A 20,989-nucleotide genomic window follows, 5' to 3' on the forward strand; every position below is an offset into this window, starting at 1 on the left:
GTGTCTAACCATCCTGACCTTCGCATACCATTACCTGAGAAGCCTCCAAAAATCTTAGCGGTTTTAGCTTCAATGAAATGCATGAAGGACAATAAATGACCGAAGCAAATTCTAATAGGGTTCTGCTAAGATTCTTCTTCTAAGCAGCTCTGCATATTCATGGGGATAAAAAGGGACATCCAGCAGAAAGCTGCTTCGGATCAGGCATTCAGGCAGAAAGACAGACAGGGAGACACACCAGGGCAAGACAGCTGGTCAGACGGACCCTTCAGTTTTACAGATAGGGAAGTTTGACGACTTACCCAAGGATGAGGAAATGGCTCCTCAGTGTAAGACTTAGGGCAAAAACCCCATGTGCTTTTTGGGGGGGGGGGGGGGGGGGGTTGTGTTTTCTAAGCAGAGTCTTGCTCTGTCGCCCATGCTGGAGTGTAGTGGTGCAATTTTGGCTCGCTGCAACCTCTGCCTCCCGGGCTTAAGCAGTTTTTGTGCCTCAGCCTCCCAAGTAGCTGGGATTACAGGCATGAGCCACCATGCCTATCTAATTTTTGTATTTTTAGTAGAGATGGGGTTATACCATGTTGGCCAGGCTGGTCTCGAGCTCCTGGCCTCAAGTGATCCACCCACCTCAACCTCCCAAAGTGCTAGTACTACAGGCGTGAGCCACCATGCCCAGCCACCCATGCGTTCTTACTCCAAGTGTACCCCATGTCGAGGTGGCTTCCCCTAAGAATAGGCAAGAACAGGCCGGGTGTGGTGGCTCACGCCTGTAATTCCAACACTTTGGGAGGCCGAAAAGTGTGGATCACTTGAGGTCAGGAGTTTCAGACCAGCCTGGCTAACATAATGAAACTCCGTCTCTCCTAAAAATATAAAAATTAGCTGGGCATGGTGGCATGCACCTGTGGTCCTAGGTACTGAGGAGGCTGAGGAATAAGAATTGCTTGAACCCAGGAGGCAGAGGCTACAGTGAACCAAGATTGTGCCACTGCACTGCAGCCTCAGTGACAAAGCGAGACTCCCTCTCAAATAAATAGAAGGAGAGGAGAGGAGAGGAGAGGAGAGAACAGGAGAGGAGAGGAGAGGAGAGGAAAGGAGAGGAAAGGAGAGGAAAGGAGAAAGGAATGGAAAGGAGAAAGGAAAGGAGAGGAAAGGAGAAAGGAATGGAAAGGAGAAAGGAAAGGAGAAAGGAAAGGAAAAAGGAAAGGAGAGGAAAGGGAAAGGAAAGGGAAAGGAAAGGAAAGGAAAGGAAAAAGGAAAAAGGAAAAAGAAAAGGAAAAGGAAAAGGAAAGGCAAGGTAAGGCAAGGCAAGGCAAGAACCTGCAAATGGTATTTACACTGAGGTTAGTTTGGCCTGATAAATCAAACTTCCTGCTTTCCTCTCCCACAGAAAGCAAAATGAGATCAAGGTCTCCATAGTTCCATCTCTAATCCAGAAGCCCAGAAAGGAAATAAAGATCTAGAAATAGAGGGCTGAGGGGCATGGAGATGGAGATGGAGATGGAGATGGAGATGGAGATGGAGATGGAGATGGAGATGGAGATGGAGATGGAAGATGGAAGATGGAAGAAAGAGGACGGACATGAGAAAACACTTGCCGTTCAACCCCATCTTCACTCTCATCCAGGTGGGCAAAATTAAAGGGGAGATCTCAAGCAGCTCTGGCAGGAGGTCCCTTGCTACCACCTAAGTTGCAGGGAGCTGGCTGATGACTCCTTGAACTTGGCTTTTTGTTTGCCTTGAAGAGGTGAAACAAATCCCACTTCAAGTGTCATCTCAGCTAGGATGAGAGCAAAACCATGGCACCTGCTGTTTCAATGGAGAGAAAAAGTAAGGAGAAGCCTATATCAGAAATAAACGTGGCAAATCAATCATTAGGTGAAGATCAGCATCTCTGCTCAGTCAAGGCCAAATCTTTGTGTGGCCTCAGCTCTGAGTAGTCTCCAAGTCACTTTCCTGTGCATCACTGTCCCAGCAGGATGAGGAAAGGGAGGGTAACTATCTCTTCAAGTTAATTTCAGAGCATTCTACCTGACAGGCCTTGATCTTCCGGCCCACCCCAGCGCAGTGATTCACACTGCAGCTCTCACAGCACTGCTCTCTACAACCTCTCTTTTTTATTTCTTGATTTTGTGATTCTGAAGATGACTCTTAACAATAACTTGTTTTTTTTTTTTTCCAAAAAAAGATGAAAGAGAAAAGTCTGGAGAAGAAGAAAGCAGGGACAGAGGAAGGCAGGTAGGAAAGTACTGTGGCACAGACAACAGGAGGAGAAAGAACCAAACACCACATGTTCTCACTCATAAGTGGAAGTTGAACAATGAGAACACATGGACACAGGGAGGGGAACATCACACACCGGGGCCTGTCGAGGGGTGGGGGGCTAGGGGAGGGATAGCGTTAGGAGAAATGCCTAATGTAGGTGATGGGTTGATGGGTGCAGCAAACCACCATGGCACATGTATACCTATGTAACAAACCTGCATGTTCTGCACTTGTACCCCAGAACTTAAAGTATAATAATAACTTTAAAAAGAGGTAAGATGGGCTTATTATCTGTAACTTCAAGTTTAAAATGATGTCTTCTTTTGGTCCCTAGTTTGTAATGCAATCCCTATTTTTTCATTAAACTCTTCTCTCAAAAAAAAAAAAAAAAAAAGAGGCTGGGAAGCCAGCTGTGCTGACGAAAGTACCACAGTGATCCAAGGACAGAAAGGAAAGAAGATGAAGGGCAATCAGTGACCTCCCTGCATCCTTCCAACCTCACCATGCGCCAGGTGCCGTCGTCCTTACTTTCCAGATCAGGAGACACAAGCACTGGTGGGACCAGGCTGACCCAGGGCTCCTGGGGTTCTTACTGTGCAGCCCGCCAGGGCACCAGACCAGTCTCGCCAGGTTCAAGTTCCCCTGCCTTGCATGATACTCTGCTCCTAGACATACGTGTATTCCATGTTTAACAGAGAAAACACAGGCCCTCTGCCACAGCTGAATGCAGACTCAGAGCTCCAGCCAAGGTTCATTCAACAACTGAACACCCCCATGTCTGAGTTCTAAAAGCCTCCCTGGCAAAGGCACAGCCAGCTGAGGACTCATCAGGCCACTTCCTGTTGCTGGCAATTTCTCTTTGGCCCCAGTTAGCCCACAGCACAGCCCACGCCAACAGCCCCACTGCCCACTTTTTAGTTTGCCTCTGTCCAAGGACCCATTTGGCAGGAGGAATCAGCCCAGCTGACAGGAAGGGCCAGTCGCAAGAAATGGCGAGAAAGGTCACCAGTAAGTTTCTCCCACTGCCTTCCTGCCACACTCTGTTGTTCGTCCTCTCTACAGGACAAGTTCTCCATGGCCAAATGGCCTTCCAGGCAGCCACTTGCTTGGAATGCTGTCTTTTGGATTCTCAATACCACTCACTTTTTTTTTTTTCCTGTTTTTCCTGCTGACACGTAAGTGACATTGCCAACCCTGTTGAACAGAGCGTGTAAGTTATCCCTGGCAAAGAAAAGGACAGGCCTCTGTGTGCTCTATGCCACAGTAAAGTCTTCTATAGCCACCCTCTTCCCGCCACACCCAGCAAGGGGTTGGCATCTGCCTGACACATCAACCCTAATGGCCAAGGATAGACCAAGAAGAGCGGGGCACAAATACTCTAGAGCATAGAAAATAGGAAATTAAACCAAAAAAAAAAAAAATCCAACTAACTACGAAGAGGCCAAATGGCCTTTTAGACTCCAACAAAAACTAAGCACAGTCATTTCAAACAAGTCCACAAACTTGCCTCCAAGTCTCTGCCAAGGAAGTGTGGCATTAGACAGGCAGAACAAGGCACATGGGCTGGCACCACACTCCACCCAACTCTGACCCCAGGCGATCTGTGTCCGTGCCACCTCTCTTCCAGGAGGGGCAAAGTCTGCGAGCCCTCCTCGGCTGGCAGAGCCTCTCAGGCTTCACTAAGCACCTCGGAGTTCACAGTCCACTCCTGCTAAAGAGAAAGGCAGATCTAACATACACTCATTGTATTTGGTCACTTGAAGCAACCCTTTGGAAAAGCTCATCCATTTATGACACATACATTAAAAAAGGCAGCTACACGGTGAGCAGACTTTGTCTCCATGCAGACAACAAAGAGGACCCAATTCTTACAGCTTTTGGTTTCCAGTTCGTGTTCATCTCATGGGACGGTTCGGGAGCAGCTGACCACTGACACTAACTTCAAGAACACGGGGTGGGCAGCTGAGATGGTCAAGAACACGGGTGGGCAGCGAAGATGCTCAAGAACATGGGTGGGCAGCTAAGATGGTCAAGAACACGGGGTGGGCAGCTAAGAGGGTCAAGAACACGGGGTGGGCAGCTAAGATGTTCAAGAACACGGGTGGGCAGCTAAGAGGGTCAAGAACACGGGGTGGGCAGCTAAGATGGTCAAGAACACGGGTGGGCAGCTAAGATGGTCAAGAACACAGGGTGGGCAGCTAAGATGGTCAAGAACACAGGTGGGCAGCTAAGATGGTCAAGAACACGGGTGGGCAGCTAAGAGGGTCAAGAACACAGGGTGGGCAGCTAAGAGGGTCAAGGCATGCACATGTCTTACTTTCAACAACATTTTATTGAGGTGCTCATGTATTTGTTCACAGTTTCCTACCTGCCATCGAATCTCAGATCAAGAGGAAATTAGGCGAGCAGCAGAGAAAAGCTTCAGACACACGTATACATGGGAGACGTACCAGGAAGGCGCATTTACAGCCTAATCCTCTCTCCCCTGCTTCTGCTGCTCCCAGTTGGACATAATCTCACGTGATCCCTTTGAGAACACCAGGTTGTTGGTGGTGTTATGTTTATTTATAGAGGATACACAGGCTTAGAAAGGTTGGGTAACTTGCCCCAGGTCACATAATGATAAAGCCTGGTGGATGGGAATACAAATTCAGGTTTCCAAGCACCAGGTTGAGTTCTTTCCAACATACCACTGCCTCTGAGAAAGAGCTACCTGGAATTAGGCCTTTGTGACAGATTATTGTCTTCCTGCTGGAGAGTGCCACACCCCAAACCATTTTTCAGGGACAAAGCGTTTGCCTTGAGGATGCTATCTCTCTGTGCACTAAAATAGGAATTTAGTCACATAACTTGCATTTAGAAATAGTCATGTTTGGTTTTAAGAAAAGGATCTTGATTCTATTCATCTATTGAATAGCAACCATGGAGAAAGACTACGGTTTATAAATAAGTTATCTTTTAGCTTGACTGCCTAACAAAAACATAACCAAAAAGATCTTGCAATAATGCAGGAAGTATACACCAAAGGAAGACGAATACTCCAAGAATGCTGGAAAGCAAATCATGCGGTCCAATAATTTTTGCTTTTCCTTCAGCTTCTTAGCTAGGCAAGCTCTTAAAAGCAATTCATGTGAAAAAAAAAAAAAAAAGAAAAACTCAAAAGGTTAAGCTAAGTGGGTGAGCAGAAATTAAATATTAAATGCAAGTCGTGTTCATGCTGTACACTAAAAACCATAGCCACTAGTGTACCTTTTTTTCTGCCTAGAAAAAATAAACAGGACAAAATATATCAATTATATCTTAAACATTATTAAATTGCAAAGAGCACAACACACAGTTGTCACGCTGTGTATCTCCAGATTCTCAGTGCTCTCTGTTCTATCAACACAACGCCTACAAACGGCAAAAATAATCCCTGCCAAAGCTACACTAGGTGATTACATAAAATTCTTCCACAAAGCCGAAAAATTATTTCATCAGGAATAACTAAATTAAAAACTCTGCTTACCTTGTAGAAAACGGGTTTCCTGTTTGTGAATTTTCTTTTACAGCCTTAAACCCAGTGTAAGTATTAATATGTGCTATACTCCAAGGAAATTTTACAAGCATACAATTAATTGCTATATTCAAATTATTCCTCTCTTTTCAAGCATATTTTGCAGAGTAAATATTTCCCTAGGCCTTTCCGATATCTTTATATTTCAAAAAGATAGAACTATTTCGGAGATGAAGTTAAAGATTTTGGAATGAGAAAGGAACAGTGACAGCGCCACAGAACAGATACCCAAAAGAAGTTCTCTTATCCTTAGCTGTAAAAAGCACGTAAAGATCGCTGTCAGAATCCCTTCTGGGGAGAAAGGCATCTCTTCTCATCTGCATATCAGTCTTTAGACATTTTTAGAGCAAAATCAACTTTCAATCAAGGAAAGGAAACCGTGCAAGCATGCCTACATTTGGATCAAAATCTTTACCCGTGAAAATCAAAGCTCTTGTTTACTTACATGCTGTACATAAAAAGGAAAAGTTCAAAGAAATCTGCTCCCTCTGGGAGAACGGATCACATCGAAGTCGGCTGTTGGGAGATGTGGAAGACACGCGTCGTCTCTCCCTCTCATCCCCAGGCAATGAAAAAAAATCCCAAACTGCTCTTCCAAGTCACATTCACAAGGACGTCCTAGCGCCACCAAGCTCGTCCTCCACAGCAGCACTGGTGATTGGGGGAAGCTGGCCCCCTGCTCTGTTTTCACCCATGCCGGGAGCCTACTCTAGAAAGGCACCAGGTTACCACGGACGTGGAGACAACGGGACCACAGAGGGCCACGTCTCCTGAGCCTCAGAGCCAGCTCAGCAGGTGGAGTGCAGGCAGCATGTCTGTGGGGACTGCTTAACACACCTCAAGTTCAGAACAAACTGAAAACTCTTTCAACCTCCTCACCCAAAGGGACATTGTATATTCCTTTCAAACTCCAAACTATTACAATAGCACATGCTAATTGCTAACAATACTGAGGGAAAAAATCCCCCCTACAGGAGAGGCTGACAGGGTCACACAAAGAGCTATGACAGTAATAGGCACCCTTACAGAGAAGAAGGCAATCAATTAGGAACCATTTGCAGAAATTGCAGGGCTGACAAAAGCCCTGGGTACAGCTGTGCTTCATCAAACCAGGCTTCATTTGATTTTCAAGGGAAATTATTCTTTATTCTAATGTCTAGAATAGTTGTTAGTAAAATATCCCCAACAGCCCAGGTTCAACCAGGGTCTAATCTGAAAAGAAGCTAATGACCCCTGAGAAGACCAGTTGGGCCAGGGCAGGAAGCCCAGAGACCAGAGGCAGGTCTTCTCCCTGAGGAGAGACCACTTTCTGAGGACACGGCACGGGGTGGGGGGATCCCGAAAAATCCACTCCCAGCACACACTGGGCATTCACCAGACACCTCCCACATCACCACTTCAAAAATAGAAGAGGGCTGGGCGTGGTGACTCACACCTGTAATCCCAGCATATTGGGAGGCTGAGGCAGGAGGATTGCTCAAGCCCAGGAGTTTGAGACCAGACTGGGCAACACAGTGATACCTAGTCTCTAAAAACAATAAACAAAATTATCTGGGCATGGTGGCAGGCACCTGTGGTCCCAGCTACTTAGGAGACTGAGGTGGAAGGATCACTTAAGCCTAGGAGATCAAAGTGGCAGTGAGTCAAGATCACGCCATTGTACTCCAGGCTGGACAGCAGGGTGAGACTTTGTCTCAAAAAATAAAATAAAATTTAAAACAACAACAACAAAAAATCCAGAAGAAGATGGCTTTAGATATAACATGATGTTTCCAAAAAAAAATTTTAATGTTTAAAAAAAAAAAAAACAGAATAGAAAAAAATGTAATTCTTAAATTTGAAATTTTCTTTTTCTTTTCACTAATGTCCACCACAATTTTTACTTTTGGTGACCACTAATTCTTCTTTCCCAAGAAACGAAGAACAGGGAAACTGAGTAACTGCTAGGTGTTTACCGAAGATTTTTTAAAATGTACTGAAATCCATCATTATACATGGAAATCTTAAAAAAGGTAAGGTGATAACTACGTTAGACTTGAGAGGAATTTTACAGCAAATGCTTAACACGCTCATATTCTTTCAACAAATTTTTTTCTTCTGTGTTATTTGGTGTTATTTGCTTTCTCCTTTCTCCACTTTTAACAATGAAAATTGAAGCTCAGATGGCCCCAATTTCAACCTGATTGCAGCTTTCTCTCCTCTTCTAAATTTCTGATGCTCCAATGTTCACTTTGTAAACGTTTTGCTTGGTTACTACAGGCACTGTTAAATAACAGAGTTGGCAATAGCCTTAGCGTGCTAACTTTTTGCATATCTATTTTGCTGAATCTTAAGATAAACTTTGGGAAAAAATTCAACTTCCTTCTTAAGAGTTCTGATGTGTAACTCAAGCAGATCATAAGAGAGGAGAAATCATTATCCCTCACGGTGTTGAGATTCCCCCCAAGCTGCCATCCTGTGCCAGTGCCCCCACAGGCACACTTAACTTTTAAATATATGGCCATGTTCCATCAGTGTTTGAGGAGGATTTGATTTTCCAAAAAATTTTAAGTCAGGCCAGGCACAGTGACTCACACCTGTAATCCCAGTACCTCAGGAGGCCAGGGCAGGAGGATCTCTAAAGCCTACGAGTTTGAGACCAGCCTCAGCAACATAGTAAGACCCCATATCTATTTTATTATTAAAATAAGATTTAAAATAATTTAAGACAAAGCCATCAAAACACATCTATTTGATGCTCTAAGATCCACTGCTTCATTAAAAAGCTAACGGACATTAGACATGATATTGGGTTCCCAAAATTAAATAACCCACTAGAGATAGAACAGAGTAGTAGGACTAAAAATGCTGATGAATTTCAGTTTCATAAAATAACTTGCATCCTGGGACATAACCAGGCCAGCGAAGGCAGCTGAGCATTTGCTTTGCATGAGGAATGAGGAGGAGAGGGAGGAGAAATTTGGAAGAAGGTACATGGAAAACGGGAGAAGAGTGCAGGGAGCAAGGAAGGGAAAGGGAGAAAAGAGGGGAGGCTGACAGCACATAGCTGTTTCATCAAACCAGCAACTTCAGAACCAGAAGTACCCGTTCTGAAGCTGGCAGGCTCTAACCTGGTCCCCTCACACACCGGGGATGTCACCAACCTCCAAAAGGTATGCCACATGGCTCCTCCCATGGGTATGCCATGCACCTGGCTCCTGGTGGTCTTGATGTCAGCAGTGGCCCATCTAGAGCAATCACTGCCGTGACACCGGCTGCAGTGGCGGAGGCACGGCCAGGCTTGTGCGTTCCAAGGAGCCAGCAGGAGCTGGGAATGTGGAAGCTCTGCCCAATTCTGAAGTGGCAGGGCTGGAGCCTCGTGCTCCTCAGGCACAGCTGCAGCTGCCCAGCTGTGCCTCTGGACCCAGACATCCCTGTGCTCTTGGGGGCCAGGAGCAGGAAGGAGCCCCACCATCCCAGGCACTGCTGCAGCTGCCTAGCCGAAACTGTGGACCCAGGCATCTCTGCACTCTCAGGGGCCTGGAAAGGACTCCCTGCTGCCACAGGCTCGAAAGTAGCCTGCTCCCACTGCCTGGCTTCTCCCTAGTCCTGGTGCCCACTCTGGTCTTAGAGCAAATTTGGGTCTGAGTCCAGGCACTGTTGCAACTCAGCCAGGTGTGGACGCGCTCAGGACAGCGCTGACATGCCAGCCCTCTGCTGTACTTTGGGTACCAACGGGCATGGGAGGCAGGCCAAGGAGGGGACTGAGGGCAGCTTGGCCCTGGCCTGCAGGCACCTTTGGCACAAACAGCCTGGGCACCATGAACAGCGGCAGGATGCAGACGGGCTCCTGGGTGGAAAGGGGTGGGTCCCCAGAAAAGCCCCACCTTCAAGCTGGGGAAGGCCTGAAGTCTGGGGGCCAGGCTGCCAGTCCCACAGACCAGAGTGGGAACTTATGGAGCTTTTTCTGGGCCTGCCCATGGCCACCATGGACCAATCAGTACACACTTCCTCCCCTCCAAAGCACATAAAAACCCTGGACTTAGCCAGACTCAAAGAGACAATGAGACAACTAGCTGAGGCAAGGAGCTACTCCAGGGTCTCCTCTCTGCTTAAAGCTAAGCAGACATCAGTACTACCAGCTGTGGAGCAGAGCTACCCACTCCAGGGTCTGCTCTCTGCTGAGAGGTGAACACTCTATGGGATGACCAGCCTGCAGAGAGAAGCTACCCACTGTGGGTTTCCTCTGAGCTGTTCTATAGCTCAGTAAAGCTCCTCTTCACCTTGCTCACCCTCCCCTTGTCTGCATACCTCATTCTTCCTGGTCACGGGACAAGAATTCAGGACCTACCTAATGGCAGGGCTGCAAGAGCTACAACACAAACAGGGCCAAAACATGCCCCTTGCTCGCCACATTACAGGTGACAAGGAGAGAGGAGAGGAGGAGAGAAGAGCTACAGCCCTTCAGGGAGCCCAGACCCAGGAGTTCCCAGAACCAGGGTTATGCCATCCTCTTTCGGGTTCAGCGGTTCCTGGCATCTCCAAGCTTTCAGGTACTGGTGCAGGCCATGGAAGCTGCTTGTAGTATGTGTAATCCAGCCGTAGCTTCACAGGGAACCAGCGCCCATGCTAGAGCCTGGAGCTGCTGCCTGCCCCACCACAGCCAGCGTCCCTGCCTGTGCATGGTGGCCAGACCCCACACATGCTCACTGACACACCCCTCACCACTGCGCTCACTGACATACCCCTCACTACTCTGCTGACTCTTGGCAGGCATGGGATGCCGGCCAGTAGTGTAAGTCGAGCACACAATCTGCCAAGTCGAGTAGGCCTAGTGGGCCCAAGCAAAAGTTGGGCAAAGGCACCCTTGGCCACAGAGGTTTCCGGCTGGTAAAGTGATACCCCAAAAATCTTGTGATAGTGTTAGTCTAAACCCAACTGAGGCATTGTTCCACTTTATAACTTTCATTTAAATGCCTATCATTGCTTCTATTTCTTCCATTCTTATTTTGTATTTAAGACAAATACAATACAGAAGATGTATAATTTCAAAATCAATTAAAAACTGGACTGGATATTAGCACAGATTATGTCAATCAGACCACTTCTGAAAGGGTAGCAGCTAATGAACAGTTAAAAATGCAGGAAAGGAATGGAATGTAACAAATGCTGCCAAGGATGTGGATAAAGTAGAAGCCTCCTACATTACTGCTGGGAATGTCAAATAGTGCAGCATTGTGGGAGACCATGGGCTGTTCCTCAAAAAGCTAAACAGAGAATCACCACATGGCCTGGCAATTCCACTCCTTGGCCTGAAAACAAGCGTTCATGCAGATAACTCTTACACCAACATTCACTCCAGCATTACCCACAATAGCAGCAATAATCCAAGTGTCTATTAACAGATGAATGAATAAACAAAATGTGGTGTATCTGTATAATGGAATATTATTTGGCCGTAAAAAAGAATGAAAGCCTGACACATGCTACAACCTGGATTAACCCAGAAGACATATGTTGAGTGAAATAAGCCAGAAACAAAACGACAAATGTTGTGCCTAGAAGTTGGCACCTAGAAATGTACATGAGGCACCTAGAAATTGGCAAATAAGACAGAAAGTAGAACTTTCCGTTAAAAGCGGGGGAAATAGAGAGTTATTGTTTAAGGGGTACAGAGTTTCTGTCTGGAATAATGAAAAAGTTCTAGATGGTGGTGGTGGTTGCAAACCAATGTGAATATACTTAATGCCAAAGAAGCATACACTTGAAAATAGTAAAAAAGGAATATTTTATGTTATATATGTTTTATCACACAAAATGACAACATTCCAAAAATAATTTATCTTCAGCCAAAAAAAAAAAATGTAAGAAAGAAAGAGAATACTAATTAACACCTTTTGACAAGGTTTTCCCTGTCAAAATCACTAAGCAAAGCCAGCACAATATATGAACAGCAGAGTGTGCACTGCTCTTTGATGGCATACCAGAAGTCATGGAGGAGTTCTGGCTAAAGTAAATGGTTCTGATTAGTACTTCACTTCAAAAAAATACAAAAATAAGGAAGCTGTATCCTTAAAATATATATATATATGTATATGTACGTATGTGTGTGTGTGTGTATATATATATGTTGAACTGCTGGACCTAGAGATAGGTAACTCCATCTCCTTTCCCCACCTTGGGTAAGAGCCTGCCTGGTTCTTGGTTTGCGACTTAGGTCAGTATCTTACCCTGAATGTCTGCTCCATTTTCTCCCTGTGGGAAACCTGATCCAGAGTGCCATCTGTCTGACTCCTTTTCAGACCTGTTGTGATATCAGGGACGTTGCTGAAATCTGCACGAAAAATGACAAAAACGTACATGAGTTTGGTCATTTGCAGAGAATAGTAACGCCTGGTTTAAAGGCTCAGATGGAGAAAGGAAAGAAGAAAACAACCTAGGAGGCAGTACAGAGCAGTCTTGAATAACACTGAGGTTACAATTATGCACACAGATGGTCTTCTGAAACAGATCTAGGCTCTTGCTAATTGAAAAGGCAACATCTGCCCGCTTTGGTCAAAAGAGACCAATCAAAATAATGACTTAAATGCCTTGTCACTCTTCTCATTGTTGTGTAAACTATACTTCCCTAAGTTCTGGTCTTGAGTAATTTATTTGGACCTACAATCAAACAGCAACAATTTTGTTGGTATTTCCCTATTTTTGGCTAAGGGAAGGCAAAATTTCCAGGGAATCTTGGAAACCAATGACGGAATATTATACTTATTACAATCTACAACTTGCTCATTTACAAGCATGTTTCTTTGGCTGGCATCAACCACAATTGCATCCTAACTTAAAGGTCCAAGAAGATCAGTAAACCCTTATTAACTTCCAGAGTAAAGGCTAAGAAATAATATGGGCCAGGTGTGGTGGCTCATGCCTGTAATCTCAGCCCTGTGGGAAGCCAAGGTGGGAGAATCACTTAAGACCAGGAGTTCGAGACCAACCTGGGCAACATAGTGAGACCTTGTCTTTACAAGAAATTAAAAAAAGAAAAAATCAGGCACAGTGGTATGCAGCTATAATCCTAGTTACTTGGAGGGCTGAGGCAGGAGGATTGCTTGAGCCCAGGAGTTCAAGGCTGCAGTGAGCAGTAATCATGCCACTGCACTCCAGTCTGGATGACAGAATGAGACCCTATCAAGAAAGGAAAGAAAAGGAAAGAGGATGGGAAGGAAGGAGAGGGAAGAGGTAGGGAAGGGAGGGGAGGGGGCAATAATTAAAATATAAAAATAATAAAAATAAAAATTTTAAATGTAAGTAAATTAAAAACTAAAACATTAAAAATTTTAAATAAATAATATGAAATAAGTAGAACACATAGTTTTCCAACCTACAACTGGAAGCACAAATCCCATCCTCAACACTCTTCTCCAACAGAGACAGAAAGACCAGCCTCTATCAAAACATAACACAAGTTTTCATTGTAATTCTTGTATTTGATAGAATGTCCCCTCAACTAGGTGAAACCAGATGATTTCTGATCCCATTCAGGTCCAAGAACTCAATCTGAGCTGATCTAGGCCCAAGAGGCTTGGATAGACTTGCAAACAAAGAAACTGCCCAGCATGATGGGGGCAGGGAAGATGGTTTCTAGAAAACCTTTAAAAGCTAGGGGAACCCCTGGAGGTTGGCACAGCTGAGACAGAAGAATGCCAGCAGCAGGTTCATGCTGATATTACCAACCACTACACAGGCACTCACATCTAAGACAGGGAAAGGCCTCCGGAAAACATATAATGATCTACAGAATTCTGCAGCTCTAATATTTTTCTTCCATTTCCTCTTCCAACACCCTAATCTCATCCAGATAAGGACTAGACAGATAATCTCGGTCATACCTCACTGCTGTTGGTTGCAAAGTTAGCCCAGGGAAAGCAGTGCTGACCTGAAAGGCATGAGGCTCCCTGGGGAAATTTTGAGTAGCAATGACAAGCAAGGATACTTGGGCCTGCCTCCCCTAGTTCTCTAATGCCACAACACAGAGGCAGTCCCCTCACCAACAAGCTGACTGCATGGAATTAAGACGAGACCCTCAACCCCAAGCAACGCACCGCTGTCTTCTAAGACTGCCCCCTTTCTCTGATGTGTATACCTTGGCTTAAGGGAGACCAATTTAGGTAAGTCACAAAAGAATAGCAGCCCTCACTCCTATTGCATCCAGCCTAAGTGCATCTCTCCATTCCTGCACTCAACACATACTTCTTGAGTAGCAGCTGTTTTCCAGGCACTGTGTGAGCATCTGGGGATCCAAAAATGAGTGAAATGCTTTCACGGGCTGCTTCTAGTCTGGGGAGAGGCAGTTGGTGAGGGAAGGGCGGACGGAGAGATGAGTGCAACCAAGTGTCACAGATGCTATGAGGGAAGTCTACAGGCTGCTGAGTGGGGACACTCAGGAAGCAAGTCAATTCTCCCTGGGCCCTTAAAACACTTCAGAGGAAAGCAGACACGTGAGCAAAGGCTTTATGTTGGCGGAGTATCTACTTGACTTTCAAGCTGAAGATGACAAGGCAGGGTGGGCAGCAGGGAGAGGGGATTCTGGGACCGGAAGCAGCCTGAGTAAAGACGAATGTTAGGAGGAGCCGGGCACCATCGGGGAACCTGCCGCGTGTGGCTACACAGAGTGGGGCAGAGATGGAAGACTGTCCTCGATGGACGGATGGATGGAGGACAAGAAAGTCATAGTGACATCACAAGTACAAGGTGTAAGGACCAGAACATCACAGAAGAGAGCAACAGAAAAAAGTAAGGGATGGTTGAGCATTTGAGGAGGTAGATTCCATGGGTCCCCTCTTTGTCATTTATTAGATATAAGAAAATACAGAAAAGAGGCATCGAGGAAGACTGGTTTCTACATTCTAGGTGACTGGGTAGATGGGAAACGCGACAAGGGGAGATCTGGCAATAACAAGCTTAGCTTCCGCAGCGCTGAGTCTGAGACATGTGCGGGCCCATGCAGTGGGAGATTTTCAGTGGTCGGGAGTCCAGAGTCTAGAGCTCAGAAAGGTCTTCACAGAGACATGGATTTGGAAGTCATCAGACTATCTCTCCATAGCAGTGAAGCCAAGGGAATGGAGGACATCAAGAGGACCGAGGAGAGAACCATAGAAACATCAGTGCATAAGGGTATGGGAGAGGGTAACCCTCAAGAGAGGTACCTTTCTTTTTATAAAGAAGTAAGCAAGACGTATAAGGCCATCAAAAAAGAGTCATGTCACAGAAGCCACACAATGTAAAAGTGCACTACCTAGGTTACAGAATCAAATTTGCACTAGTGCTGCCTTTACCTTGAAAATAAGGAGCCCTGGTATTTCCCAAGAGTTACCTCAAGTACAGGAAATAGGACACACGATCCACATGCACATTCATGGATGACAGGGATTTCACAGTGCCTACTGCACATCAGGCATGTACTAAGTACCAGGGATATACAAAGATGAAGAAGACCTTGAGTCCCACGAAGAACTCAGCTGTGGCAAAGGCATAAGGAGCTTTGGAGCCTGAGGTGCCAGATGGATGCTGGTGAAAATAGCACGGCTGATGTCAAAAGCGGGTGCCGAGTGAATCCTGAGTCATCTGAGTCAAACTCTTCACAAGATTTTGGAACTTAAACACTGAAAACTCCCCGAACCACTGTTCGCCTCTTATAAAGGAGACCAAGAGGTACTCATTCACTTAGCGAGAAAGAGACTCGTTTCAGGTAAGCATGAGAAACAGGCCAACGTGTACCTGGTAAGAGAATATTGACCCTTCCCATCAGAACCCTGCTCACTCCAGGATAAAGGCTTAGCTTTGAATCAGTGAGGCTCCCTTGGGCCCCCTAGAACGTTGGGTGCCACCAGGTTCTGAGGCACAGGCTTGGACAGGATGGCCCAAAGGAACCAGCTCCCACTGAGGCTGGCCCTGGGGATCTGAGAAGAGAAGGCAGCTGTGGGCAGTTCCTGAGATCCGCCAAGACAGGAAATCTCAGAGGTGTTCTACTGCTCAAGTTTCCCCCAGGTGGAATGTATCTGGGCATACACAGAGTCCCTGTGGCCACCAGCAATGTGCCAGCACTGTCCTGGACATGACAGAGCACTGGAGAATCCGAGCTGGACAGTGTTCACAGCTGCCATCCCCAGCTCTGGGAGCCTCCAATTTTACCAGGACCTGTATCACCATAAAAGGAGGGTGCCCTTAGTGTTCTTTAGAGAAGAGACATGAGATAAAAGTACATTCTGGAAGAATAGAAGACTGGCTTTAAAAAGAGTGGAGGCTGGTAAAATCCGAATGCTTATTTACAAAGCTGTTTGGAACAGGCACCCTGTCCTGGGTGCCAAATGCCTATACATAGCCCCCTTATATTCTGCCCACGTCCTGAGCACCAGCTGCTAAAGGGAGTAAATATATCCTGCCCCTCCCAGGAGAAAATCTGGCTTCCCACCTGGGAGAGCCTCATCAGGACATATACAGTGCAACATGTTTTAGGGGCTGTTTGTCCCTATCAGAGAGTAATAAGCACTTGCTTCCTGCCCGCCCTGCACTCAGCATTGTACAGTACAGATGTTCAGACATGCTCCAGAAAAAGCCTCTGGCCAATCTGACTGCAAATCATGAAAAAAACAAATTATAAATTCAAGTCAAGAGTTATCTATTTGTATCTGGTTAATACACCCTTTTGTCGTTCTCATCACATTCCTCATGGAAATTAACCGTTTGGGGCAGAGGTCTAACAATTTGAAAAAATCTAACATTTAGCACAGCCAACAAAAGCTTCTACTTAGCGGAAGAGCTTCTACTTAGCAGTTGAGCCGGCAGAGCTGCAACGTCCCAAGTTACAGTCTGGTCCCCTCAATTTGGATCTGTCATTTAATTTATTTATCCCCTAATTCCCATGGGTGCCAGACACTGTGCATCCACTGAGTACAAGGTCCCATGACCAGAGCAGTCACGAGACCAGACTCAGCCATCTTTCTCCTTTAATCAACATGCTGTGGGCTGGGCGCCATGGCTCACACCTGTAATCGCAGCACTTGAGGAGGTTAAGGGGGGCAGACCACGAGGTCAGGAGATCGAGACCATCCTGGCTAACATGGTGAAACCCCGTCTCTACTAAAAATACAAAAAATTAGCCAGACATGGTGGCAGGTGCCTGCAGTCCCAGCTACTCAGGAGGCTGAGGCAGGAGAATCACTTGAACCCGGGAGGCAGAGTTTGCAGTGAGCCGAGATCACACCACTGCACTCCAGCCTGGGCAACAGAGCGAGATTCCATCTCAAAACAAACAAACAAACAAAAAACGATGCTGTGGACAAGGATGACACTCCAGGCAAGCTACCACAGAAAATGCCTGCTTCCCTACTCTTCTGCACAGCCTATAGCTCCTTACAGACAACTGGGGAACATATGTGGCTTTAGGTTTGAGACACCTGGCCATTCAGCTTCCTCCTGAACTGTGCATCAGTAACCTGGCCCATTAGCACCACAGTCAGCCAAGCCACTGGCAACCCCAGATCCTTTTACAATGAAAGAGCAAAATTTGTTCAAGGAACATCCTGGGTACCAACTTAAAAACAGAAATATCAGAAAATGTTGAAGTTAAGGTTGCCTCACCCACACAGCTCGTAATCTGAATTCAAAATGTACAGTTACATCATTTCCAAATCCAACCTAGCACAGTTAATATGCAAATGTGTAGGTTTGCCATTTCTTTTTCCTGTTGCCCAGAAAGCACCAATAGATCTAGGTGCTCACTGTGATAGGCTCAAGGGGGAATTCTTTGGAAAGGGGCAGCAATGGGAAGCTTGGGAGAAGGCCTGGCATGCGTGATGGTGTCCCTGCCAGCACCCCACCTGCAGCTTAATCCTAAGGAAGCCTGACTCTCCTCAGGCAGCTACATATGGTTCATCTGGCTGATGCCATCCCATAACTCCAGTCTTGCTGGCAGCCTCCTCCCTACTCAACCAGGCAGCAAGAGACTAGGCAACAAAGTTCTCTGTAGTCCCTGGATACCCACCAGGTGGCCACCAGCAGACCCTGGAGTCACCAGGCAGCTCCTGATCTTAAGGAGAGGTAGGGAAGAGTTCCCCTGCCTTTCCAGCAGCCAGGATGGGGCCTCCTGAGGACAGACAACTGGTTCCTAGAAAAAGTGATCTAAGAACCACTCCACCCCAAAGTCTGAGAGTACCTCCCCAGTTCTCAGGAACAGCAATTAAAGAGAAATTAAATTAAAAATCTCAACATGGTATTAATCTGTAGCCAAAAGCAAGAAATGCAAAGTGACAAGAGAGTACTTGTTTTCTCTTCTTAGGTACAAGATGACTTTTTTTTCTAGAAATTAATAATGGTAGTTGCTATGGTTTGAATGTGTTCCCCAGAATTCACGTGTTGGAAGCTTAATCCTCAATGCAGCAGTGTTGGGAGGTAGACTTAGTGGGAGGTGTTGAGGTCATGAGGGCTCTACCCATGACTCATGAATATTAATGCCATGATAAAAAGGGTTCTCAGCAGTGGCTCTGTTCTCTTCTGATGTTTACTCTTCCACCTTCAGCCATGTGAGGATGCAGCAGCGTTCAAGGTGCCATCTTGACCTAATGGCACCTTGATACTGGACTTCCCGGCCTCTAGGACTACGAGCCCATAAATTTGTTTCAAAATTACCCAGTGTGTGGTATTCTTTACAGTAGCACAAATGAACTAAGACAGCAGTCACGGCATCGGAAAAAGCCGTGCTTCAATATGTGGACTAAGGAGTCATTTGAAATAGACTAAAAGTATCGGGCATGAGAATGAAACCTGTTTTTCAAATATGTTTTTCATGCTTCAAAGCATATATTATAGTACGCTGATTTTTAATACACTCATCTCCAAAGGGTCCTTTTTGACAATACATACTTTTACTATCCTGAAATAAAAATCATTCTTAATATAATCTACCTCCATACAGTCTTCAAAAGCAATATACTACCCTAAAAATAACACAAAAGAAAAATAAATGGAAAGTAATTTATAATTAAAAACCATGTGTTTGAATACTTTGTTTGAATCATACTCCATATGTAAATGGCAGCAGAACCTCTCCAGAAGCCGTGAGGAAGCTGTCAGCCACTGGCTCTATAGGCTTTGTCCCAAGCTTCACCACAGACCAATGCAGAGTGTGCCTTAGTGGTATGACCATCAGTGACATGATTTTCCAAAATGGCAAAACTCTTGGCAAAGTTCTGAGCAAAACAAAGGATGTACTTCCCTTTTTTATTGGGATGCCATCTTCCCAGAAAATCCAAGTACCCTATAGCTGCGGGGAAAAAATACTTTGCATTTCTTTGTAAAATGGAGGTAATTCCTAGCTCAGATAATTATATGCATGTTTTTTTCACCTCCACTAAGGTCCAGCTGAACAACGTGCAATATATGGGATTAACTTGATCACTGTAGGATGTCCAGCAACCATGTCCCCAACTACCAAATGTCACCATCCCTGGAATCATTATGATAACCAAAAACAGAATCACAAACTTCCAAAATGTCAGCACCACCACCTCTGAGAACTGCCTCTGAGTATTAGCCTCCCTCACTTCCCAAAGAAAGATAAAATATACTCACTAAAGCAATTAAAAATATAGCAGCCAGATAACGATGAAGTGTATTTCAGTGGGACTCTCATCTCAGGCTCAAAAAATGTTTTTAGTTGATTAAATCGTTAATCCTTAGAAACCCCTTCTGATGTGCAAACTATAGAAGAATAATTTTCTAAGAAGACTGAAAAAAATCTAAAAAATAATGTCAAAGTAGTTACAAGTGAATAATAAATGGTTTAATTAAGTTTTCGACTACATAATCCATTGTGGCATTAGAGTTACACATCTCTGACATTTAATACTTACATTCTACTATCTACTCACATCCAGATAAAATAACATACTTTGTTTGAATTATGCTATTAATCTATTTGATTTACTCAGTTTCTCTATTCAGTTTCTCAGAATTTATCCTATACAATTCCATAAACGAAACAGTTGTAGAGAATCAAAGAATTTTAGATCAGAAAAGAAACTCTGAAATTACCCCATTCAATTCCTTCATTTTATGTATTTTTTGTTTTTAAAAAAAGTACAAATGCAATTTTAAGAAGAGATTAAAATTTTGGTAAATCAAAGCTGCCAGCTGAGGCTTAATAGCATTATGTAAATAGAAAATTAAGACTTTTTTTCAGTTCTCCAAGCTTCACCCACTATTACAAAACTCTGCATTAATGCTCACAGCCAGTTATCTCAGTACAAAGAGCACATTGAACATTTGCAAAGAACATCTTTGCGAATCTCTCCTTTTATTTTATTTTATTTTATTTTTCTTTGAGACAGAGCCTTGCTCTGTTGCCCAGGCTGGAGTGCAGTGGTGCGAACTCAGCTCACTGCAACCTCTGCTTCCCAGGTGTGATTCTCGCGTCTCAGCCTCCCCGGGAGCTGGGACTATGGGTACACACCACCATACTTGGCTAATTATTATTATTATTATTTTTTTTTTTTTGTATTTTTAGTAGAGACAGGGTTGGCCATACTGACCAGGATGGTCTCAAACTCCTGACCTCAAGTGATCCACACACCTCAGCCTCCCAAAGTGCTGGGATTACAGACGTGAGCCACCGCACCCAGCCACAATCTCTCCTTTTAAATTTAACTTTGTGGCCAGTGGGGTGATTCATGCCTATAATCCCAGAACTCTGGGAGGCCAAGGCAGGAGGATTGCTTGTGGTCAGTAGTTCAAGACCAGCCTGGGAAACATGGAAAGACTCTACCTCTATTTTTTAAAAAAAGTTATCCAGTATAGTGTTGCACACCTGTAGTCCCAGCCACTCAGGAGGCTGAGGCAGGAGGATCACCAGGAGGTAGAGGCTGCAGTGGCTTGTGATTGTGCCATTGCACTCCAGCCTAGGCGACAGAGTGAGACCTTGCTTTTAAGACAATTTCTTCTAAATAAGTAAATTTAAATTTGTAAACTTTATATAGCAATGTATATTTTTAAGTAACACAGATAGTCCTAAATTTTACTCATACTTTTACTTTAAAGTGCAGTGGTTTGTGACGTCTTTCATTAATGACATCAGCTGTACTGTGCCATCCAGGCAAATATTTCTGATCATCAGTCAGTGAAAGAGAATGAAAACAAAGCATT

General features: G+C 45.0%; 1 protein-coding gene across 5 annotated transcripts in view; it reads right to left on the reverse strand.

Annotated features, from left to right (window-relative positions):
• The window catches only part of TIAM2 (TIAM Rac1 associated GEF 2), a 171,824-nt gene that overhangs the window by 36,963 nt on the left and 113,872 nt on the right, over positions 1-20,989 (reverse strand). For 3 of the 5 annotated variants that reach the window (XM_033234971.1, XM_033234976.1, XM_033234974.1), the window contains one exon: positions 12,028-12,131. In XM_033234971.1, the coding sequence (XP_033090862.1) occupies positions 12,028-12,131 (104 nt within the window). Of the gene's footprint in view, positions 1-6,263; positions 6,792-12,027; positions 12,132-12,233; positions 12,343-20,989 lie in introns of those variants that run through there. The other 2 variants (XM_033234973.1, XM_033234975.1) reach the window with 2 other exon arrangements.

Source organism: Trachypithecus francoisi, unplaced genomic scaffold (genome assembly GCF_009764315.1).
Source record: "Trachypithecus francoisi isolate TF-2019V2 unplaced genomic scaffold, Tfra_2.0 Lachesis_group15, whole genome shotgun sequence".
Lineage (NCBI taxonomy): Eukaryota > Metazoa > Chordata > Mammalia > Primates > Cercopithecidae > Trachypithecus > Trachypithecus francoisi.